At 40.4% G+C, this 18,262-nt stretch overlaps 1 protein-coding gene across 1 annotated transcript in view; it reads left to right on the top strand.

The window, feature by feature from the left end:
- DHX36 (DEAH-box helicase 36) overlaps positions 1-12,009 on the top strand; it is a 28,447-nt gene extending 16,438 nt beyond the window's left edge. The window contains exons 15-25 of the mRNA XM_048506051.1: positions 359-502; positions 1,698-1,815; positions 2,883-2,981; positions 4,949-5,122; positions 5,393-5,479; positions 6,306-6,389; positions 6,575-6,674; positions 6,763-6,853; positions 7,942-8,062; positions 9,515-9,667; positions 10,937-12,009. Of these exons, the coding sequence (XP_048362008.1) occupies positions 359-502; positions 1,698-1,815; positions 2,883-2,981; positions 4,949-5,122; positions 5,393-5,479; positions 6,306-6,389; positions 6,575-6,674; positions 6,763-6,853; positions 7,942-8,062; positions 9,515-9,667; positions 10,937-11,122 (1,357 nt within the window). The 3' untranslated portion in view covers positions 11,123-12,009. The remainder of the gene's footprint in view (positions 1-358; positions 503-1,697; positions 1,816-2,882; positions 2,982-4,948; positions 5,123-5,392; positions 5,480-6,305; positions 6,390-6,574; positions 6,675-6,762; positions 6,854-7,941; positions 8,063-9,514; positions 9,668-10,936) is intronic.
- Positions 12,010-18,262: the final 6,253 nt, after the last annotated feature.

Raw genomic sequence — 18,262 nt, 5'->3', positions numbered from 1 at the left:
GTCCCTTAAGTTGGGGGGGGGGGGGCGGCGGGGAGGGCTTGGATCTCAACCTCTCTATTAGTGTAAACTTGTCTTTTGATTAGAATATTAGCTTTTTGATGTTTGCTCAATGGAAATGTTCTGGCTACTGTTTGAACAGGCTACCTTTTTGCTTGATGTTTTATAGGTTTTTTCCCATTTGACAAGTGCATGTTCATTTTTTAAGTGGCACAATGAAGCAATGAAGAGTTGTTAGCATTGTGTAACCTCCCAGTTAGAACAGGCAATTGTTGTCTTAAATCTGACTCTGCAATGCTAATGATGTCTGTGGATGAAGTTAGAGGACCTAATCGTCTCTCTTTGCTTCCCAACTTTGTAGCATCACCATTGATGATGTGGTATACGTGATAGATGGCGGAAAGATAAAGGAAACTCACTTTGATACACAGAACAACATTAGTACGATGGCTGCTGAGTGGGTCAGTAAAGCAAATGCCAAGCAAAGGAAAGGCAGAGCAGGAAGGTAAGAGTGGTGTCTGCCCCTGAAAATTCGGTAAGAGTTGTGCAGGCAGGAAATTGAAAATGCTAAAATACCTCTAGATGTACTTCCAAGACCCTGAGCTCCTTATCTCCCTCCGACCTCTCCCCCATACAAGTTAATCATGTGAACAATCTGTATTAGGGCAGGTCTTTAAACCTGTCATTCTCTTGCCTTAATCCCAAAAAGATTCTTGTTTTAAATAAAGTAAAGTGAGTATATTGCTTGTTTATAAGAAGGATGACATAAACATTACAAGCCATCATTACAAAGCATGTAAGGAGGTCAGATAAACAAATCCTTACCTATATAATTCACTTATATCACAATGATGAACCCTCAACCAATGGGCACACACAGGAATTGTTCTGCGCGCCCATTGATTGAGGCTTCGCTGTCACACTTTAAAAACTCACCACTGCCACGGGAAATAGAGGCCGGGGGGGGGGGAGGGGCAGCCGGTGAGAGGCAGCAGCTGGGCAAGCTGGAGCTCTGCCATGGGAAATTGATGTTGAGGAGGGAGAGAAGGCAAGCAGCCGAGGCATCTGGACCCATGGGGGAAACAGACAGAGCTGCTGAGAGACCCTCTTGCTCTCCCTGGCTTCTCTGCCTCCCTGTGCTTGACACTTCTGCAGAACCAGCGCTGTCTCCCACATTTTCCTCCACATTTTCCCTCCTGCTGACTCCAATGACCAAGCCTCCCCACTGCACCTTCCTGCCACTCCAAAAAACAAGTCAGGCTGCCAGGGAAGTGGTGGTTTGCTACCCATACCTCCCTGCCCCAATCCTGCCCATTGCACTTTCCCCCTGCCCTAAGCCTCCCCATGGCAACCTTCCCCCACGCCAAGCCTCCCCATTGCACCCTCCCCCTGCCCCAAACAGCAAACAAGGACATGGAGCTGCAGCCTTGGATGGGTCCTGTTGACGCTGCGGTGGAGGCTGGTGGGGGAGCCCATTTTATTTTAATTTAAAATGGCCTTTACTGCTAGTAGAATCATAGAATCAAAGAGTTGGAAGAGACCACAAGGCCCATCAACTCCAACCCCCTGCCAGGCAGCAACACACAATCAAAGCACCCCCGACATATGTTCATCCAGCCTCTGTTTAAAAGCCTCCAAAGAAGGAGACTCCACCACTCTCCAAGGCAGTAACTTCATAAGTGTTTCCTGTCTCTTTGCAGAGTCCAGCCAGGACACTGCTATCATTTGTACAATGGTCTGCGTGCCAGCCTGCTGGATGATTATCAGTTGCCAGAAATTTTGAGGACACCGTTGGAGGAACTCTGTTTACAAATCAAGGTGATAATCTGGTATTGGAGTGTAGCAAAGCTCTTTGATCTCTTTAAGGATTTTGTATTTAACATCAACATTCAGAATTAACTGAAGTGGTTGCAGTCCGTGTTAAATACACATTAGTAGCTACATGGTCATATGAAACCTCTAAAGCGCAGATGATTTCACTGCCCTGGCTAGCTAGAAACAGAAAGTGGAGCTTCTCTTTAGATTGGACCACTGCTTTCTTTCAATTATAACTTGGTACTTATGGCTATTTAGCAGGATACCATTCCACATGTGGCAAGCAAAGTTTTGTTGCAGTGGTGCTGAATCTGAAATGACCTTTGAAGCACTGCTTGGTGTTCAAGAATTGGTAGATTCTCTGAGTTCCAAAGCAGTTTTTGTTGTTTAAATGATATTGCCACTGCTCTGGTATTTCTGACTTATGCCATCTCGTTGGGGCTTTCTGTCACTTCCGCTGGCTCATAACATTAAAAACTACATGCAGGGTTGTTGTTTTTACCAGATAGTTGAGTCTTTATGAACTTGGAGGTACCTAGTTGAGTCTGAGATCATAAAGCTGCTTATTTTCACCAGAGCCTTTTCATTATCCCAATGGAATTTGATTTCTTTCCCATTTCCTTTGGTCAGATTTCGCTTGGTTTCGAAATCAGTCCATGCTGGCTGGGGAGAGTGATTATTCTAATGCAGATATCTAAAGCATTGTGGGAACTAACATAATAGTTCTTTAGGCCTTTGCCAGTGTGGTTTTATTTCTGACTTCAGGATCCCCGCTTTCGTGTAGAACTTACAGACTCATGCCCCTTCCGCACATAATGCACTTTCAGTCGACTTTCACAATTGTTTGCAAGTGGATTTTACTATTCTGCACAGTAAAATCCAGCTGCAACGTGCATTATTCTGCATGTGTGTCGGGGGGTGGGGGGAGCTTTATTTGAAAAATTATTTACTCATATAAAAATGGCTCTTGGAAAGAAATGTATGGAATTGCGTACAATGCTGTTGTAACTAATTTGGAGGTAACCATTAGTGCACTATGTTATAATGTCTGTGTGCATGTAATGTTCCAGATTTTAAAGCTTGGAGGAATTGCTCACTTTCTGAGTAAACTCATGGACCCACCATCTCGGGATGCTGTGTGGCTGTCTATAGATCATCTCATGCAGCTGGTAAGTTTCTATTTAGTCCACATGGTATTCTAAACTTGTGCAGGATTCAGAATGTTTAGGCCATAATACCTTGCAGTTCCCACTGAAAAACCAAACAACGAAATGTTACTGCTTTTGCAGCTGAATACACCATTTCATATTGTTTAATTACTACCGGAAACCCTGTAGCACAAACAGATCTATGTAAAGTCTTGATCCTGCCCCTCTCCAAGAATTGGAGCAGAAGTTCTTGGTTTACTCATGGATCATTGTGAAATTGATCATATGCCTTCATGTGCAGAACTGGGTATTTTTAACATGCTTGTATCCGTGGGTATAACTCTTGCAAATAGCGACAAGTATGTCTGTAGTGGTATGGTCTTCCAGTAAGTTAGACTAATTTAGTCTTTACATACCACTGTTTTAGATGTAGAAACTATTTCTTCCTGGCATCTATTACTGCGTAGAGGGTTGTTTTTTTCTGTATAAAGGAACATTCAATCATGTGAGCTCCCACCTTCAGTCTTACCAAGAAACAGGTCTACTACCAACTTATGTTTATGAATTCTCCGTGCTACTCTGAGTATGTATTGTTGTTTGATATAATATCCCCCTCTTCCTGCTGGAGTAGGCTCAGAGCAGCTAACAATATAGATAAAATCCAGTTTATATAAAATCATAAAATACAAATTATAAAGCTCATGAAGATGTCTTTTTTATGGTTCTGTACGTTACTCTATTTTTTTTGTAATTTTGTGTAGATTATTATTTTAAATGTGTTGTGTTTATTGAAGTTTTTAAAGTGTTTTCAATAATATTGTACACTGTCCAGAGCCCTTAGGATCGCCATGGGCAGTATAACAAGTTGAATTACTAAATAAATATAAATAATATAAAAACAAATCAAGGGTAGGCTAATACACCATCCCCCCCAATTTAAAGATGAAAAAAAGAGGGGTGGCAAGATGGAGGGAGCCCAGCCAGCTAGACATCCATTGTTGTCCTCAGCTGTAGTCTCTGCCTTACAGGCCCTCTGGAATTGGGATAGGTCCCGCAGGGTCCTGGTCTCATTCAACAGAGCATTCCACCAGGCTGAGACCGGGACAGAAAAAGCCTTGGCCCTAGTTGAGGTGGTATTTAGAAGCAGCAACAGGCATTAGGGAATGATGGGTTTAGTGAAGATTAATATGAGATGTGTCTCTGACAACCAAGACCAAGTTTATTCATGCCACAATGTTCCTATGCTATGTATGGGTGTGAAAACTGGACAGTGAAGAAAACTGACAGGAAGTAAGTAGATTCCTTTGAAATGTGGTATTGGAGGAGAGGTTTAAGGATACTGTGGACTGCCAAAACAACAACAACAAATAAATAAGTGGTTTCTAGATCAAATCAAACTTGAACTTGCCCTAGATGCTAAAATAAGTGAATTGAGGCTATCATACCTTGGTCACATAACGAGAAGACAAGAGTGACTGGAAAAGACAATAATGCTAGGAAAGGTTGAAGGAAACAGGAAAAGTAACCGACCCAACATGAGATGGATTGAAGAAGCCATGGCCCTCACTTTGCAAGACCTGAGCAAGGCAGTTAATGATAGGATATTCTGGAGGGTTTTGATTCTTAGGATCGCTGTGATTCGGAAGTGACTTGACAACACTTAACTTACACAACACACAATGCAAGATTTAAAACAGATGTGAGTAGTGGGAAGTTGAGACTGGACAGGCGAAGACATTTAAAAAGAATTTGTTGTAGGGGCAGCATGTAACACAGTATATTTGAGCATAGTTGCAGAAAGTTGGATATGTGAACATAATTATGCATGTAAATACAGCTTACTTTTGTACATATCATTAATATTACAGTTTAAAGCAAGGTATGAGTTTGCTTTGCAACTTTTACTTCCTGTTGCTTCACAAGAAGTTATATAGATCCTGGCATCACTCAATTTTTATTGGTCCCGATTCATTCCTTCTTTCCAACAGAATGCCTTGAGTAGACAAGAAGAATTGACTCCCCTTGGAGTTCATTTGGCACGGTTACCAGTGGAGCCCCACATCGGGAAAATGATTCTCTTTGGAGCCTTATTCTGTTGCTTAGATCCTGTTCTCACTATTGCAGCCAGCCTGAGCTTCAAGGACCCATTTGTCATCCCTCTGGTAAAGTATCAGTAGAGAAAGTTTGGGGGAAAAAATAAAATACAGAATACTTTTTATTCTGAAAGAGGTCAGAGTCGGTGAGTGGCCAAAGTCCAGGCTTGTCAAAGTTTTCCTATCCTGAGTGTGTGTGTGTGTGTTTAGTGTCGTGGTAGATCAATCAAACTTGAAATACTTGTAATTTGTTGTATTGTTGCCTATTCAGTTTTACTTTAAAAATGGGGGGGGGGGGTTTGCAGGTCATTGCCTGACAGTTGCTTCTTTCATCCAAAGGGTAAGGAAAAAGTAGCAGATGCAAGAAGAAAGGAACTATCAAAAAATACCAAAAGTGACCATCTGACGGTTGTGAATGCTTTCCAGGTAGGTACGCTCTGATTGACAACCTGTGGCCAACTCACAATGGAGACATAAGTGGCTTTAAAAAAAACAGTCTGTCGGTTGCAAAATAACAACAGCTGGCAGACACTTCAGATGCTATATGTCAGCCAACTCTATTTACCTGGCACCTGCTGGATGCTGCTTGTTCCAGTTTAATTGCTTACGTGGGCGGACTTTGTCATTACTTTTCTTGCAAGTGTGATTGTATTCTTTTCTGCTGTGATGTATATTATACAGGTATAGTATGCAGGTGTGGTTTTAATCACATCGTCCCCGAGACATGAAGTGCCTTTTCACTCTTGCTTTTGGAACTGGTTCAATACAGTTCTGGAGCTTATTGGTTATACCAGCTGGAAGAATGAAATGGCAACAGTTAGCGGTACAGACCCAAGCAGAATTATAACCCTTCTAAGTCCACTGAAGTCAGTTCACTGTAGCTCTGTTTTTCTGTTCTTCGTCCTTTTCTGTTCTCCTCCATATATTCTCATTTAAATATTTTGGGGTGCTTTATTACCCATCCCATTAATCCCCCCCAAATTATATCCCTATCCCGCTTTTATCGTGTTTTTACTTTTGTCCATTGTTAAACTATTGTATAATTTTGGAAGGAAATAGCTGTTGTATTCAAATATGAATTTGCACTGGACTTCTTTTGTGCCTTGTATAATGCTTGCTAGTTCTTCCTGCTCCCAAGCATTCGATTTAACAAGAACCTGAGAAGAATGTTTTCAAAATCTCATTGATCCCAGTGTTGCTGACAGATCTAAAGTATTGAACAAGATCTATACTGAACATCTCTTCTCTTCAGGGTTGGGAAGAAGCCCAGCGCCGTGGCTTCAGATGTGAAAAAGATTATTGCTGGGAATATTTTCTTTCTTCGAATACATTGCAGGTAATACAATTATTTGTATTTAGCAGTGCTCTCCTGGGCTTGGTTGTGTCCTTCTGAAGCCTATTGGCCTCAGTAGATTTAGAAGTTTACAACTCTACTTAGAATTACACTGAAAAGCAAGAAAAAGAAATTGTTGAACGTACTATGCCAGAGCTTATTATTGGTTGATTTGGATTGCTGTTTAGATGCTTCGTAACATGAAAGGGCAGTTTGCAGAACATCTCCTTGCTGCTGGGTTTGTGAATAGCAGAAGCCCCAAGGATTCCAAATCCAACATTAACTCAGGTAACTGTAGAAGGGGAATAGTCCAGTGGGTGTACTTTAATTTTCCTTTGGTGAATTCTATCTCACTTGACCTTACTCTGTTCTGCAGACAATGAAAAGTTACTCAAAGCTGTTATATGCGCTGGTTTATATCCAAAGGTTGCAAAGATCCGGGCAAATCACAGCAAAAAAAGGAAAATGTAAGGCCTTTCCCAGTTTCACTCTTGGATTTCTTAATTTTTAAATATAAATATGCAAATTTACATTATCAAATTTGAAGGATGGGGGTTCCGGGTGGTGGAGAGATGTTCTTGTATTGAGCCAACAGTTCAGGAGTATATTTCTTCTGACATGGCACAGGTTCATTCATGGGAATCAAACGAGTTAACAAGAGGGCTGCTTCCCCAGTTAAGTATTTGTGCCATTCACACATTAACATCAAAGTGCAGTGTAACAGAATGAAAGCTAAAGTTTGATCCTTATAGTTAGATAATTTTTGTGTGGGTCACCTTAGAAGTCTGAATACTCTGTGACTGGAAGAGATGCAGCAAGGAAATTTGCCCACATTAACCTATGGTGGCGACAGCACACCTGTTCTCCCCTCTGTTCTCCCTCTCCTTTTAAAAAATTATTAACTGTATTACGGAGCCAGCATGGGGTAGTGGTTAAGAGCAAGTGGATTCTAATCTGGAGAACCAGGTTTGATTCCCCACTCCTCCACCTGCGTGGCAGATTCTTACCTGGTGAACTAGATTTATTTCCCCATTCCTACATTCCTGCTGGGTGGCCTTTATGTCTGAAAACTCAGAATGCTGCACTGGAAAACAGTGATTCTTTTTGTAACAAAAACTAATGCTATAATAAGTCACTCTAAATTTTTCACCATTGGACTTAAGATGCAATAGTGTAGTTTTGCCACCAGATGGAGCTGTAAATGTACCTTTAAACATCACAGTGATCTCAATGCTTTCATTCTGGAAAGATTTCAATGGGGGTTTGAGTGCATCTTTGGCAAGCGTTTATTATACATGTACAATTAGCTTTATGCTCTGATTTTTAGTGGGGGAAAATGTCAAGTGTTCAAAAGAGGAAATGCTTAAAATGTTATCACTTCCACTGATTTTTTTTATTCTTGTCGAAATAATCTAATACCTGAATTGTGGTCTACTGTTTCATGCTGGTTGTAATTATGCAGAATTGAAGATGACTGATGTGAGATAAAAAAAAATCATATCCAAAAAAACACTTGTCTAGGTTGCATCTGAAAATACAACTCTATGTGTTTAAGGGTCAAAGTTTCCACCAAACCTGATGGAACAGTCAACATTCATCCTAAATCTGTGAACGTTGAAGAGGGAGAGTTTCATTACAACTGGCTTGTGTATCACTTGAAAATGAGAACAAGCAGTGTAAGTGAATATCATTTTAGTTCATGTATAAATGTGTGTAAACTTCAGGATTTTTCTCATGACGTGACTGCTGCATTTTGTTCTGCTGATGCAGTGTTTAAATTCTTGGGCCTGATTTCCACAGTCAGCCTCAATAACTGCAGCTATCTCGGTCCTTCTCACATCTTTGTCCTGCTGCCCTTTCATGGATTGCAGGGGGATGGAATTGGTACTCTGCCACTTTATTCCAAAAACCAACCTTGCAAAATAAATTTAGGCTGAGAGAGGAGGGGGTTCAAATGTTACCTGAACTGGTCTGTCCCTTTTAGAGTTGGGGAATTAGCGAAAGCAGACTCTTGGCTTAGCAAAAGGTTGGGCAGGCTCGGAAACTTTGTTACCTGTGCATACCAAAGTCAGCTTTTGCAAGAAATCCGCAGGAGCATGAGATAAAGTTTAACAATTTTATTGAAGGAAAAATAATAAACATAAAAGCACACATTAATGAAAGCAGCAGAACATATACATGGTTCTAGGATATAAGCAGTGTTTAGGGGTTGGGAAGAGTGAAGGAATTGAGGTATTTCTTTGGGGTAATACTTTCCAGATCCTGAAGTGACTTTGGGTCCAGCAATCTGCAGTGGGCTCCAAGGGGGCAGGGTAGAAAGCACACAGCACAACTGAATCCAACGGCAGACTCAGACGAACTGGGTGCTGGGAGAGGGGCTATTTTATAGGGAAGGTTGGACCCTCTGGCCATACTAAGAGAATCTTCAATTCCTTGGACAAAGGAGAGGCTTGTCTTTCTGGGGAAAGACAAGAGAGAGACATAAAACTTAAGTATTGGGAAATTAGTCAAATGGGTTGAGTGCTTGGCTTAAGTGGTTAAGCTGGGAATGGCCAGAAGGGGGAAGGGAGCTGATTAAATTACAGTTGTAAAACAATGACAATGTAAATGAGAGAGGAGGGGGTTCAAATGTTACCTGAACTGGTCTGTCCCTTTTAGAGTTGGGGAATTAGGTGGTCTTGAGAGAGAGGTTAGTCAGAGGAAGTAATTTAAGATTAGCCCTGTGCTGGCAGGGACACTAGGAACAAACACACTAGCAAGTTCTTTGTTTCAGTGACATAACAAGAGTAGAGCTGGAGATGGGAAGTTTTCAGAAGCAGGAGCATTGTTTTCTCTTAATCCCTTTAGAAAGGGCATGAGGCAGGTATTTTGCAAGGCAGGTATGGGCGAGGGCATACAAGAATTTGTGTCATACCTGCTCAACTGTTGCTCTTGAGATAGTGCTTAAAGGTGTCCCGGAAGGTCGATCATCTTGGTTTCATAAGGATCTCTAAAACTGCCATCACATTAACATTTTGGTTAAATAGACATGTTCAAATTATTTTAACTTTAACTCTGAAACTATTCTGGTGCTCCATTTTGAATCTATTTGCATTCTTCTGTTGTGCTGAATGCATTCCTTATTACAGATATACCTGTATGATTGCACAGAAGTCTCTCCGTACTCTTTGCTGTTCTTTGGAGGAGATATTTCTATCCAGAAGGATAAAGATCAGGATACGATTGCGGTGGATGAATGGATCGTCTTCCAGTCTCCAGCACGAATAGCCCAGTTAGTGAAGGTGAGTGTGCTGCTACCCCATTTTTTTATCCAGGTTGGAAACTAAAGCATGAAGTCCAAGGCTGTAGTTTTTAAATGTATATTTAAACTTTAGGTTTTTTAAAAATTTATACTATATATTTATATATTGTGATGTATGTTGTTGGAAGCTGCCCTGAGCCTGGCATAAATAAAATAAAATAAAATGGTGTGACGTAGAAAAGTGAGATGTACAGTTCATAATTGTCTTCTGTTTGCTAAATTGAAGTTCCTCTTGTTTTATTCTGTTTGAAACATTGTTTCACGCATCTGAACACTTAGAGATTGCTATTTTTCTTAGTCTGTTAACAGTGTTATTAGGAACATAAGATCCCTGCTGGATCAGACAAGTTATCCATCTAGTCCAGCATGTTGTCTCACACGGTGACCACAAGAAGTCCCAACTGCAGGACATGGAGGCTGAGGCCCTCCCCAGATGTTGTCTCCTGGCACTGGTATTCAGAGGCTTACTGCCTTTGAACGTGGAGGTTCCCTTTAGTCAACAGGGCTAGTAGCCACTGATAGACTTCCATTAATCTAACCTTCTATAACCTTCTATGCCTGTGACTGTCACTAAATCTCTGGGCAGTGAATCCCACCTTTTAATCACTCATTACAATGTAGAAGTGCTCCTTTGCATCCAGCAGAGCGTTTCCACAAATAAAAGGATTCCAGCTCTTGGAACAAGCCTTTCTCATTCCCCTGCTGCCGTGGCCCCAAAATCCTCCCCTCCCCTCCCAATTGTTGCTCCTTTTGTCAACAAAAATGCTTTCTTGGATCCAAGCTGCAAGCTAGATTGGGTTTTGGCATGTTTGAAAAGTGACACTGATCAGCAGTTTCTTTGTAAGAATAAGTCAAATTGCAAGAAAGCGTTCTGCTTGAAATGGGGTCCTTCTAAAATATTAACGTTTTGGAAATGCTTTCAGGGAAAGATCAAAATAAATTACTGCTTTCAGAGTGCATATATACACAGCACGTTTTTGAAGGACTTAACAGAGAAAGCTGTTCCTAAACCTTGTTAAGTTTGGCTTGGCAGCGAACTATATATAACCAGCTAATTTTTTTCCCCAGTATCTTTTAGAAACTGATACTTAATTGGGCACAGGATTAAAAGAAAGAAAGAAAAGAAAACTAGGTCACTCTTATTTCCAAGTAGAAAATTGAAGTTTTGACACTACTGTGGAAAAGTAGAATAAATGTCAAAACTTGCTTTGTTAGTTCTTTCCCAAACGCCATCGTTTTTTATCTGCAGGATTTGAAGAGAGAATTGGATGACCTTCTGCAAGAGAAAATAGAAAACCCACACCCTGTGGACTGGAACAATACGGAAGCAAGGGACACTGCAGTGCTGACAGCCATTATAGACTTAATCACAACCCAAGAGAATGAAACAGCCAGAAACTTTGCCCCCCGTTTCCAGAACGAACAATTCAGCTAACAGTGTTCGTTTGCTGCTGAAGAAATGACAGCCCTACCAGATCTTTTTTTTTTAAGTTTATCTTGGAGCATCTTGAAATGTCACACGTAGTGAATAGGCTGTGTAGGTAGTTTGCGCTAGTTCAGAATGGCTACACGTGTATGGCATGCCACGTATAAAATGTATTGTATAAAATAGCTTCGCCTCGTGTTACGCAGTTTGATGTATTGTATTGTCATGTCTCTATGGTGCTCGTTAAGGACTGTAAACTTTTTTCAAGCAAAAAAAACTGGATAAAATTGAAAATGAACAGAAAACATTTTTGATGTTGTTCTGCAGTTTAGACTTACCTGCGGCGCGATGTTCACTTTTTAAAGTGCAGAAACGACTGGAAGTGGTCATGTGTTGTAAAAAAAAAGAACCATACTGACTCCTGAACTTCCCAAAGAAATCCAAGGACTGATATGCGCAAGACATTTTTTCTATTTTAAAAAAATTGTTGTCGGAAGACTGTTGCTGAGACAGGTCAGTATTGAGATCTTTCTAGATATTTGAGTAAACCTCTCCTAGAGGTCATATGCTGGAGAATCACATGCGCATCTGTAGAATCCCTATCTAAATCCTGCTAATTATCTGTTTAGGAATAGACATGCATATTTGTTCAGAATGTAAGTCCCTCTGTATTTTTTTAACACAATTAATGGAGGTAAGAACTTGATGCCTCTCCCTGCTGAAAAACACAGATTTGGATCGGGGCTGAGAAACAAAGTTTGCAGTCTCTTTCATTTTGGGTGGGGGGTGGGGGGTGGGGGGAGGTGTTCAGAATTTGTTCTTATGTATATTAAATTGACCCCCTCCCCTGAGTTCACTTGTAAAATATGTACTTACTAAATACCTGTGGAGCAGTACTCCTTTTTTTTTTTGTATGGACCATTATTGCCAAGATTAGTTCATAACTGCATTTGTGACTTACTGCAATGGCTGAGTGTCTGTTGGGAATTTCTGCTGTTTCAGGTACACGCAAAACATATTTGGCAAGAGCAGTTTCTCAGATCATTGTGGGGAGGGGGTCCATTTAAACTTGCTGGGGCACAGCTATTTAAGGGCACAGGAGGCTCCTAAATCATCTGGAGCTGGCAACTCATATTTGAATAATGAAAAATTGCTGCTGAGCATAAGACAAAGTAGGGAGCGTATGTCTTAAACTTGTCCAGTCAACTAGTAAGTGCCTAACTCCTTGGGTCAAGAGAGACATAAGCCCTTTTCATAAACCATTTTTTCTTTCCTTGAATCAGTTTTCATTATCATTCTAAAGTCTAGTAAATTTAGTGTGTCTGGGTGTAAAAGAACATACCGTATATACTCGCATATAAGTCGACCCGCGTATAAGTCGAGGCACCTAATTCTACCACAAAAAACTGGGAAAACTTATTGACTCATGTATAAGTCGATGGTGGGAAATACAGCAGCTTCTGGTAAATTTCAAAAATAAATACCAATAAAATTACAATAATTGAGGCATCAGTAGGTTAAATGGTTTTGAATATTTATTTCAAAGAAAAACAGTAAACTAGCTCTGTAAGTGGAAAAGAGGTATCAACAGTAACTTTAAAAGTACAAAAACCTTAGCTCAATCAGCAACCAAGCTAAAACCCAAGAGTTAAAATCCTTCAAAACTTGATTCCTCCTCCTCATCTGTATGTCCAAGTGTAACCCAAATCAGATTTTAAGAGGGATATTATCAGGCATGTTAAAGGAGTTCAAGTCTTTGACAGTGTGATCCCACCTTGTGACCCTTAACATTCACCAGACTTCAGTGGTGGGATCCAAAAATTTTAGTAACAGGTTCCCATGGTGGTGGGATTCAAACAGTGGCGTAGCGCCAATGGGGCTGAGCAGGGCACGACAGGGGCATGGCCGGGCATTCCGGGACGGGGCATTAATAATTTCTCTGTTACTGTAAAAAAACTCTTACTGTAAAAAAAAAAAATTCCTAATTTCCAGCTGGTATCTTTCTGTCCATAATTTAAACTCATTATAGCAAGTCCTATCGTCTACTGCCAACAGAAGCAACTACTTCTCCTCTAATTGACTGCCTGTCAAATACTTAATACTTTCAAATACTTAATTTTGTTTCTAGAAATCAAAAGGATACTTTCCTTAAACAAGGAACTTTACCATATTTCTAAAACATGTTTTAAAAATAGCCCAACAGGGAGAATTATCCCGTTTTCTATCTTCACTAACCAGCCACATAGGAAACAACTGGACTTTATGATTTTTGGACCTAATGGAATTCCTAACGGAAAAGCAGACCCAATTAGTAACCCCCTCTCGGCACACACAAATAATTAGTAACCCACTCTCGGGAACTGGTGAGAACCTGCTGGATCCCACCTCTGCCAGACTTACAACAAAAGAAACTATAAATCTGTTTTCTGTTTCATAAACAGTAGTGTGCAGTATAACAATGAAATATGGCAAACCAATACAGAAACAATAATAGTTCTGGCCTGCTATGCAAAACAGACCAGCAGGGTCTCAGTCCTGTGGTTCTCTCTAGCTGTGTCCAAAACCAAAATACAAACTAATAGTCAATCAATATAAACACAATATCCCCTTCTCAACAATTAATACAAACATTCTCATACCTGAAATATGTAAATACAGTTCATAACCGAACTCTGTGAAGTTGAGGCCTGTTAGCAGTTATGAAGCCTATTCTTCCTTGGAGGAAATGGAGCCTTCTTCCTTATATGGAAAATCTGAGCTCTTTAGCTCCCCCTAATGGACTCTGGGTTACACAAACAGAGCTTAAGTCATAGAGAACAATGGAATAGAATTACCGTATTTCCCAGAGTATGACCCGCATATAAGTCGAGGGAGGCTTTTTCAGCCTAAAAAAAGGGCTGAAAAACTCGACTTATACGTGAGTATATACGGTAGGTGCAATTGTTTTTAAAAAACCCTAACAGCTTCTTGTAGACAACAAGTAAGTTCTGCTGCCATGCTATACTCCTCCACCAAAAGATCGAAGTGCAGTCAGTAGTGGTGTGGATGAAGAGAAAGTAGTGTGCTTCCATAGTAGAAAATAGTCCCGAATGACTATGAGCATTATAACTTCCTGAACTTCCTCTGAAGTGAACTTCCAAACTAATTGCAGAGGGCAGACAATTAGAAGTCAGATTCAGCAACTTATCCTGAATGTTTAGTCATGCATTCGAGAAGATCATCTGAGCATAAGCATAGAGAAATGTGTGGCAGAAACCTTGAGGTTGATTGGCGTTTCTTCTTTGCCCAGCTACAGGGCAAAGAAGCAGTGGCGTGCAGGAGGTGCAGTTCTTGGGACGCCAGGCAAGAAGCGTCCTCACAAAATTGAGAAAATGGCAGCAGCACAGCCATTCACAGCCTGAAGCTGAACATAAAATAGCGGGTGCTACAAGAAGGAAAGTAAGAGTTCTAAGGTGTGAGGGGGTGGCAGGAAAAATGCAGCATAACTTTGTGTGCATCTCCCTCGGCTAATCCTGATTAACTAAAAACTCATAACAGCAAGTTTAAAAAAAATGTGTTTGAACTGGGGGTTGGCGGCAGAACAGGGTAAGCACTAGAACCCAAGCAGAGCATTCTACAACAAAGAAGGTCCAGGAGGTGGTAACAGATCGATATACAATTCAACTTTAATCTTTTAGTGGGAAAGAGTATAATACATTAGTTGTAAAATCCCTAGGAATGAGTGTTTCCTGTACAGGCTTTTGATGTGTTGCAACTGACTTCCATTTGCATTCATAGCTGGGATCATAAAGGGGGTTTGTGAAGACTCATTTGTGAGGCTGAAGTTGGCTCTCTAAAGAATATTATGGGCCATACATGGTGAACCATGATAGTTGTTCTAATGTAGAGATTAACCTCTGCTAGAAACTAACTGGCCTAACCAGTGCGAAAGGGGGATGTGAATTGTAATAACTTTTTGCTATGTGAATAAGCAGGTTTGTAATTGAACCTGTAAAACTAAAAATCAGTCACTCTGCATTACTTTTGCTTTATTGCTCCAGCCAGTTCCTTACTAGGGAAGCCAAGTGTGTCAGATGGATTGTACTGCTTTGACCGTACACTTTTACCAGTTACTACCTGCCAACAAGATTACAGCACAGTAGCGTGCTAGATCAGATGGGAAAACTGGACTTAGCCCTATTCTGGTCTGGTGACAGGCTGCCAGGATTAAATTAACTTCTCTGTCCATGTGTCAGAAGGCAGGACTTAAAATCTGATACCAAAGGGATAAGGGTGGCCTTTTTTCCTCTCCCCCATTAACTTTGGGTTAATAGAACTTTTGGCACTCTTATTTTATCTGCTTGCTGAAAGACAGCTGCAGTGTTGGTGTACAGAGGGGTAGAAAAACATCTAACAAAATGTGGGAGACCAGCATTCTCAGGTGATGCTGAAATCACTGAGCCTACCAAGGAACATCCACAGGGGATGCTGCCGTCATCTGTGCACAGATCGCTCACCAGGAAGTAACCGGAGGACTACAATTCAAGGCAAGTCTAAATCTGTAGTGCTGTGATACAAGCAAGTGGGGAAAGGGAGATTCAAAAGCAATAAAACCGTTCCTGGTAGGAGCAGAATATTTCTGCTTTGCTTGCCGCCATATGGTGGGAGAACTAGCTGGAACAAAGCAAATATACTTTGGGAGCAACTCCCTAGTTGCTTCTTGAATTGAAACCTTTAATGGCATTTAACAATATATAATAGGCAATAGGCTTGAAGAATATAAAAATTAAGATAATTAAATAACAATCTTTAAAAAAGAAAGGATTAAAAGTTTTGTTTAGTGAAAAATTGGGAACATGTGGTAACGACCTGGCCATAGGTTCCGGTACTGAGGCAGAGTTGCTATCTAACAAAAACAGAGTTTTGGCAGCATCCACAATGCTGTCTAGGCCAGACAAAAGGGGTTCAAGTAAGTTTTTCTGCACAGAGTCGTAAAAAGGGCAGTGGTGAAGGACGTGGTGGACGGTTTCCTCCAATCCAAGGGTGCAACTGCAAGTTCTATCAGTGGCTGCAATGATTCTCTCTGCTGAATTTTCTGATGAAAGCAACTAGCCAGAGAAACAGCTTGTCACAGTTTGGGGTCAGTTAAGAGGGAGGATCAAGGGAAGGTGCCCAGATGGATAGGGGAGCAAACTTTATTCGCTTGGGCCATCAGTCTCTGTGATTCCTGCTCAAAAAGTCTATGTTTTCCTTTACAAAATATCTCATTAGCACTTAGCATAAGCAGAGTCCAGTGGCAAATCCAAATCTTGTAGTTTGCCGTTCAAATGAGCCCACCAGCCCGTTGAATGAAGGAAGGTGAGAGCATGAGAAGTAAAGCTAGAATCCTCATTGCTATAGCAAATTTGTAGCCAAAATTTGAAGGTGAGACACCAAGCTCTGGTTTCCATCAAATGCTGGCCTGCTTCTAAGCACAAAACAGCACAGGGCACAGAATGGGGGATTCCAAAAATTCTGTATAGGAACATAGAGTGAATTCGCTCAATTTCGATGTTCCATGCTTGAATCCATAATGGCATACCATAAAATAGCTGTTGACAGATTTTGGTGTTAAAGATCTTTTAAAGTCGCTGGAATATACGTCCCTTGTTGTAATGTAGAAGAAACGAAGGATAGTGTTGCTGGTGGTTTTACTCAGTGCTATCGCTCTATTCCTATGTTGTGTCCAGTCGGCCTTATGATGGTAGTTAAGGCCTAAATATTTGAAAGTTTTAACTTGCTCCAAACAGCGTTTGTTGAGAGGCCATTTGAGAAGGCGCCACGAGTTTGAGAAAACTAAGACTTTGGATTTAGAATAATTCAGGACCAAGTATTTTTCAAAATTACAGTTGTGGGGGTGTGAAGAGAGAGAAAAGGACCAGAACAGATCACACCTAAAAGTCTGCATATATCTGGATCAGGTTCCGCAGAGATGGATGAAAGGCACCTGAACTTGATCATTTGTCGCTGTTGAATTCTCCAGATGAGTGTGTGAACTTAGTCATTCTGATCTGACCATCTATACTTTAACTTCTGTCTTGCATTAGAAACAGTTTGACTCATATCAATTAAAGAAAATGCTGGAGGGGAAAAAAGTGTTTTAATACCTTTTAAAAAATAAGTTTTATTGTGCTAATACCTGCCACTATGCAGAAGAATGTAGTTTTTATTAAGCCAAAATACTGCTAATTAAATGCACTGAGGCATCGACATAATTAAAATAGTCTTTTATCAAGATTGTCAGGCCCTTACAGGGTTTTAGGAACATGAAGATTGATAGGAAATTCCTTTTCCCACTCGCATATTTTTCGGGGATAGTACTTAAAACTGCTAGCTGTATTTCTCAATCCTGCACTAATACATAGGCATTATGGCTGTATTGTTGGGTCAAAAGAATGCAGCCAAGGTGATTTTACCCTTTTAATAGTTGCTGTCGTAAGGGAGGGCTCTCCCCCTAACAAGTACAACAGTAAATGTGCAGTAATTTCAGCACGGCTAACAAACACAATCTAAGCAATTATTGTTTAGATGGAAGAAGATGTATTTACATATGATGATGTTTATAGGCATGCATTACATTCTAAATCAGCAGACAACTACAGCATCACTTGAAATCCATGTGTAACAGTTTGGATTTATTCCACAGCATTGCAAAACTTACACATTTCTCTCTGCCTGCTTAGAAATGTATCTCATGGCAATGATTCCAGCAATGTAACCAATATATGCTTTGGTAGAGATGGGAGTGCAGATTTACCACTACACAAACATTCACTGCCTAATTCTGTTATACATAGATATTACAATATGTGATTTCTACCCAAGTGAAAGAATAGCAGAAGTTTTTTTTAAAAATCGTATCTTGTTTTCCTAGAATCTGTTTTTTGTAATTCCTGTTAAGAGATAAACAGTACCAAAATAGGACAAAGGTGCATTTATAATACATGATGTTGAACATAGATTTCTATTTACAAAAAAAATAACAAGTTGCAAATTAACTGCTATTTATAAATTAATTACAAATGCAATTACAGATTAATTCCTATTTACAGTGTGATTTGACAAATAGATGCCTGTAAACTCCAACATGGAGATTTGTAATGAGACGTTCACAGACCACACAAGCACATC

The sequence above is a fragment of the Sphaerodactylus townsendi genome, linkage group LG08 (assembly GCF_021028975.2).
Source record: "Sphaerodactylus townsendi isolate TG3544 linkage group LG08, MPM_Stown_v2.3, whole genome shotgun sequence".
NCBI classification, from domain to species: domain Eukaryota; kingdom Metazoa; phylum Chordata; class Lepidosauria; order Squamata; family Sphaerodactylidae; genus Sphaerodactylus; species Sphaerodactylus townsendi.
Note: the sequence above shows the minus strand (reverse complement) of the source record. Positions and strands in the feature narration are given on the sequence as shown.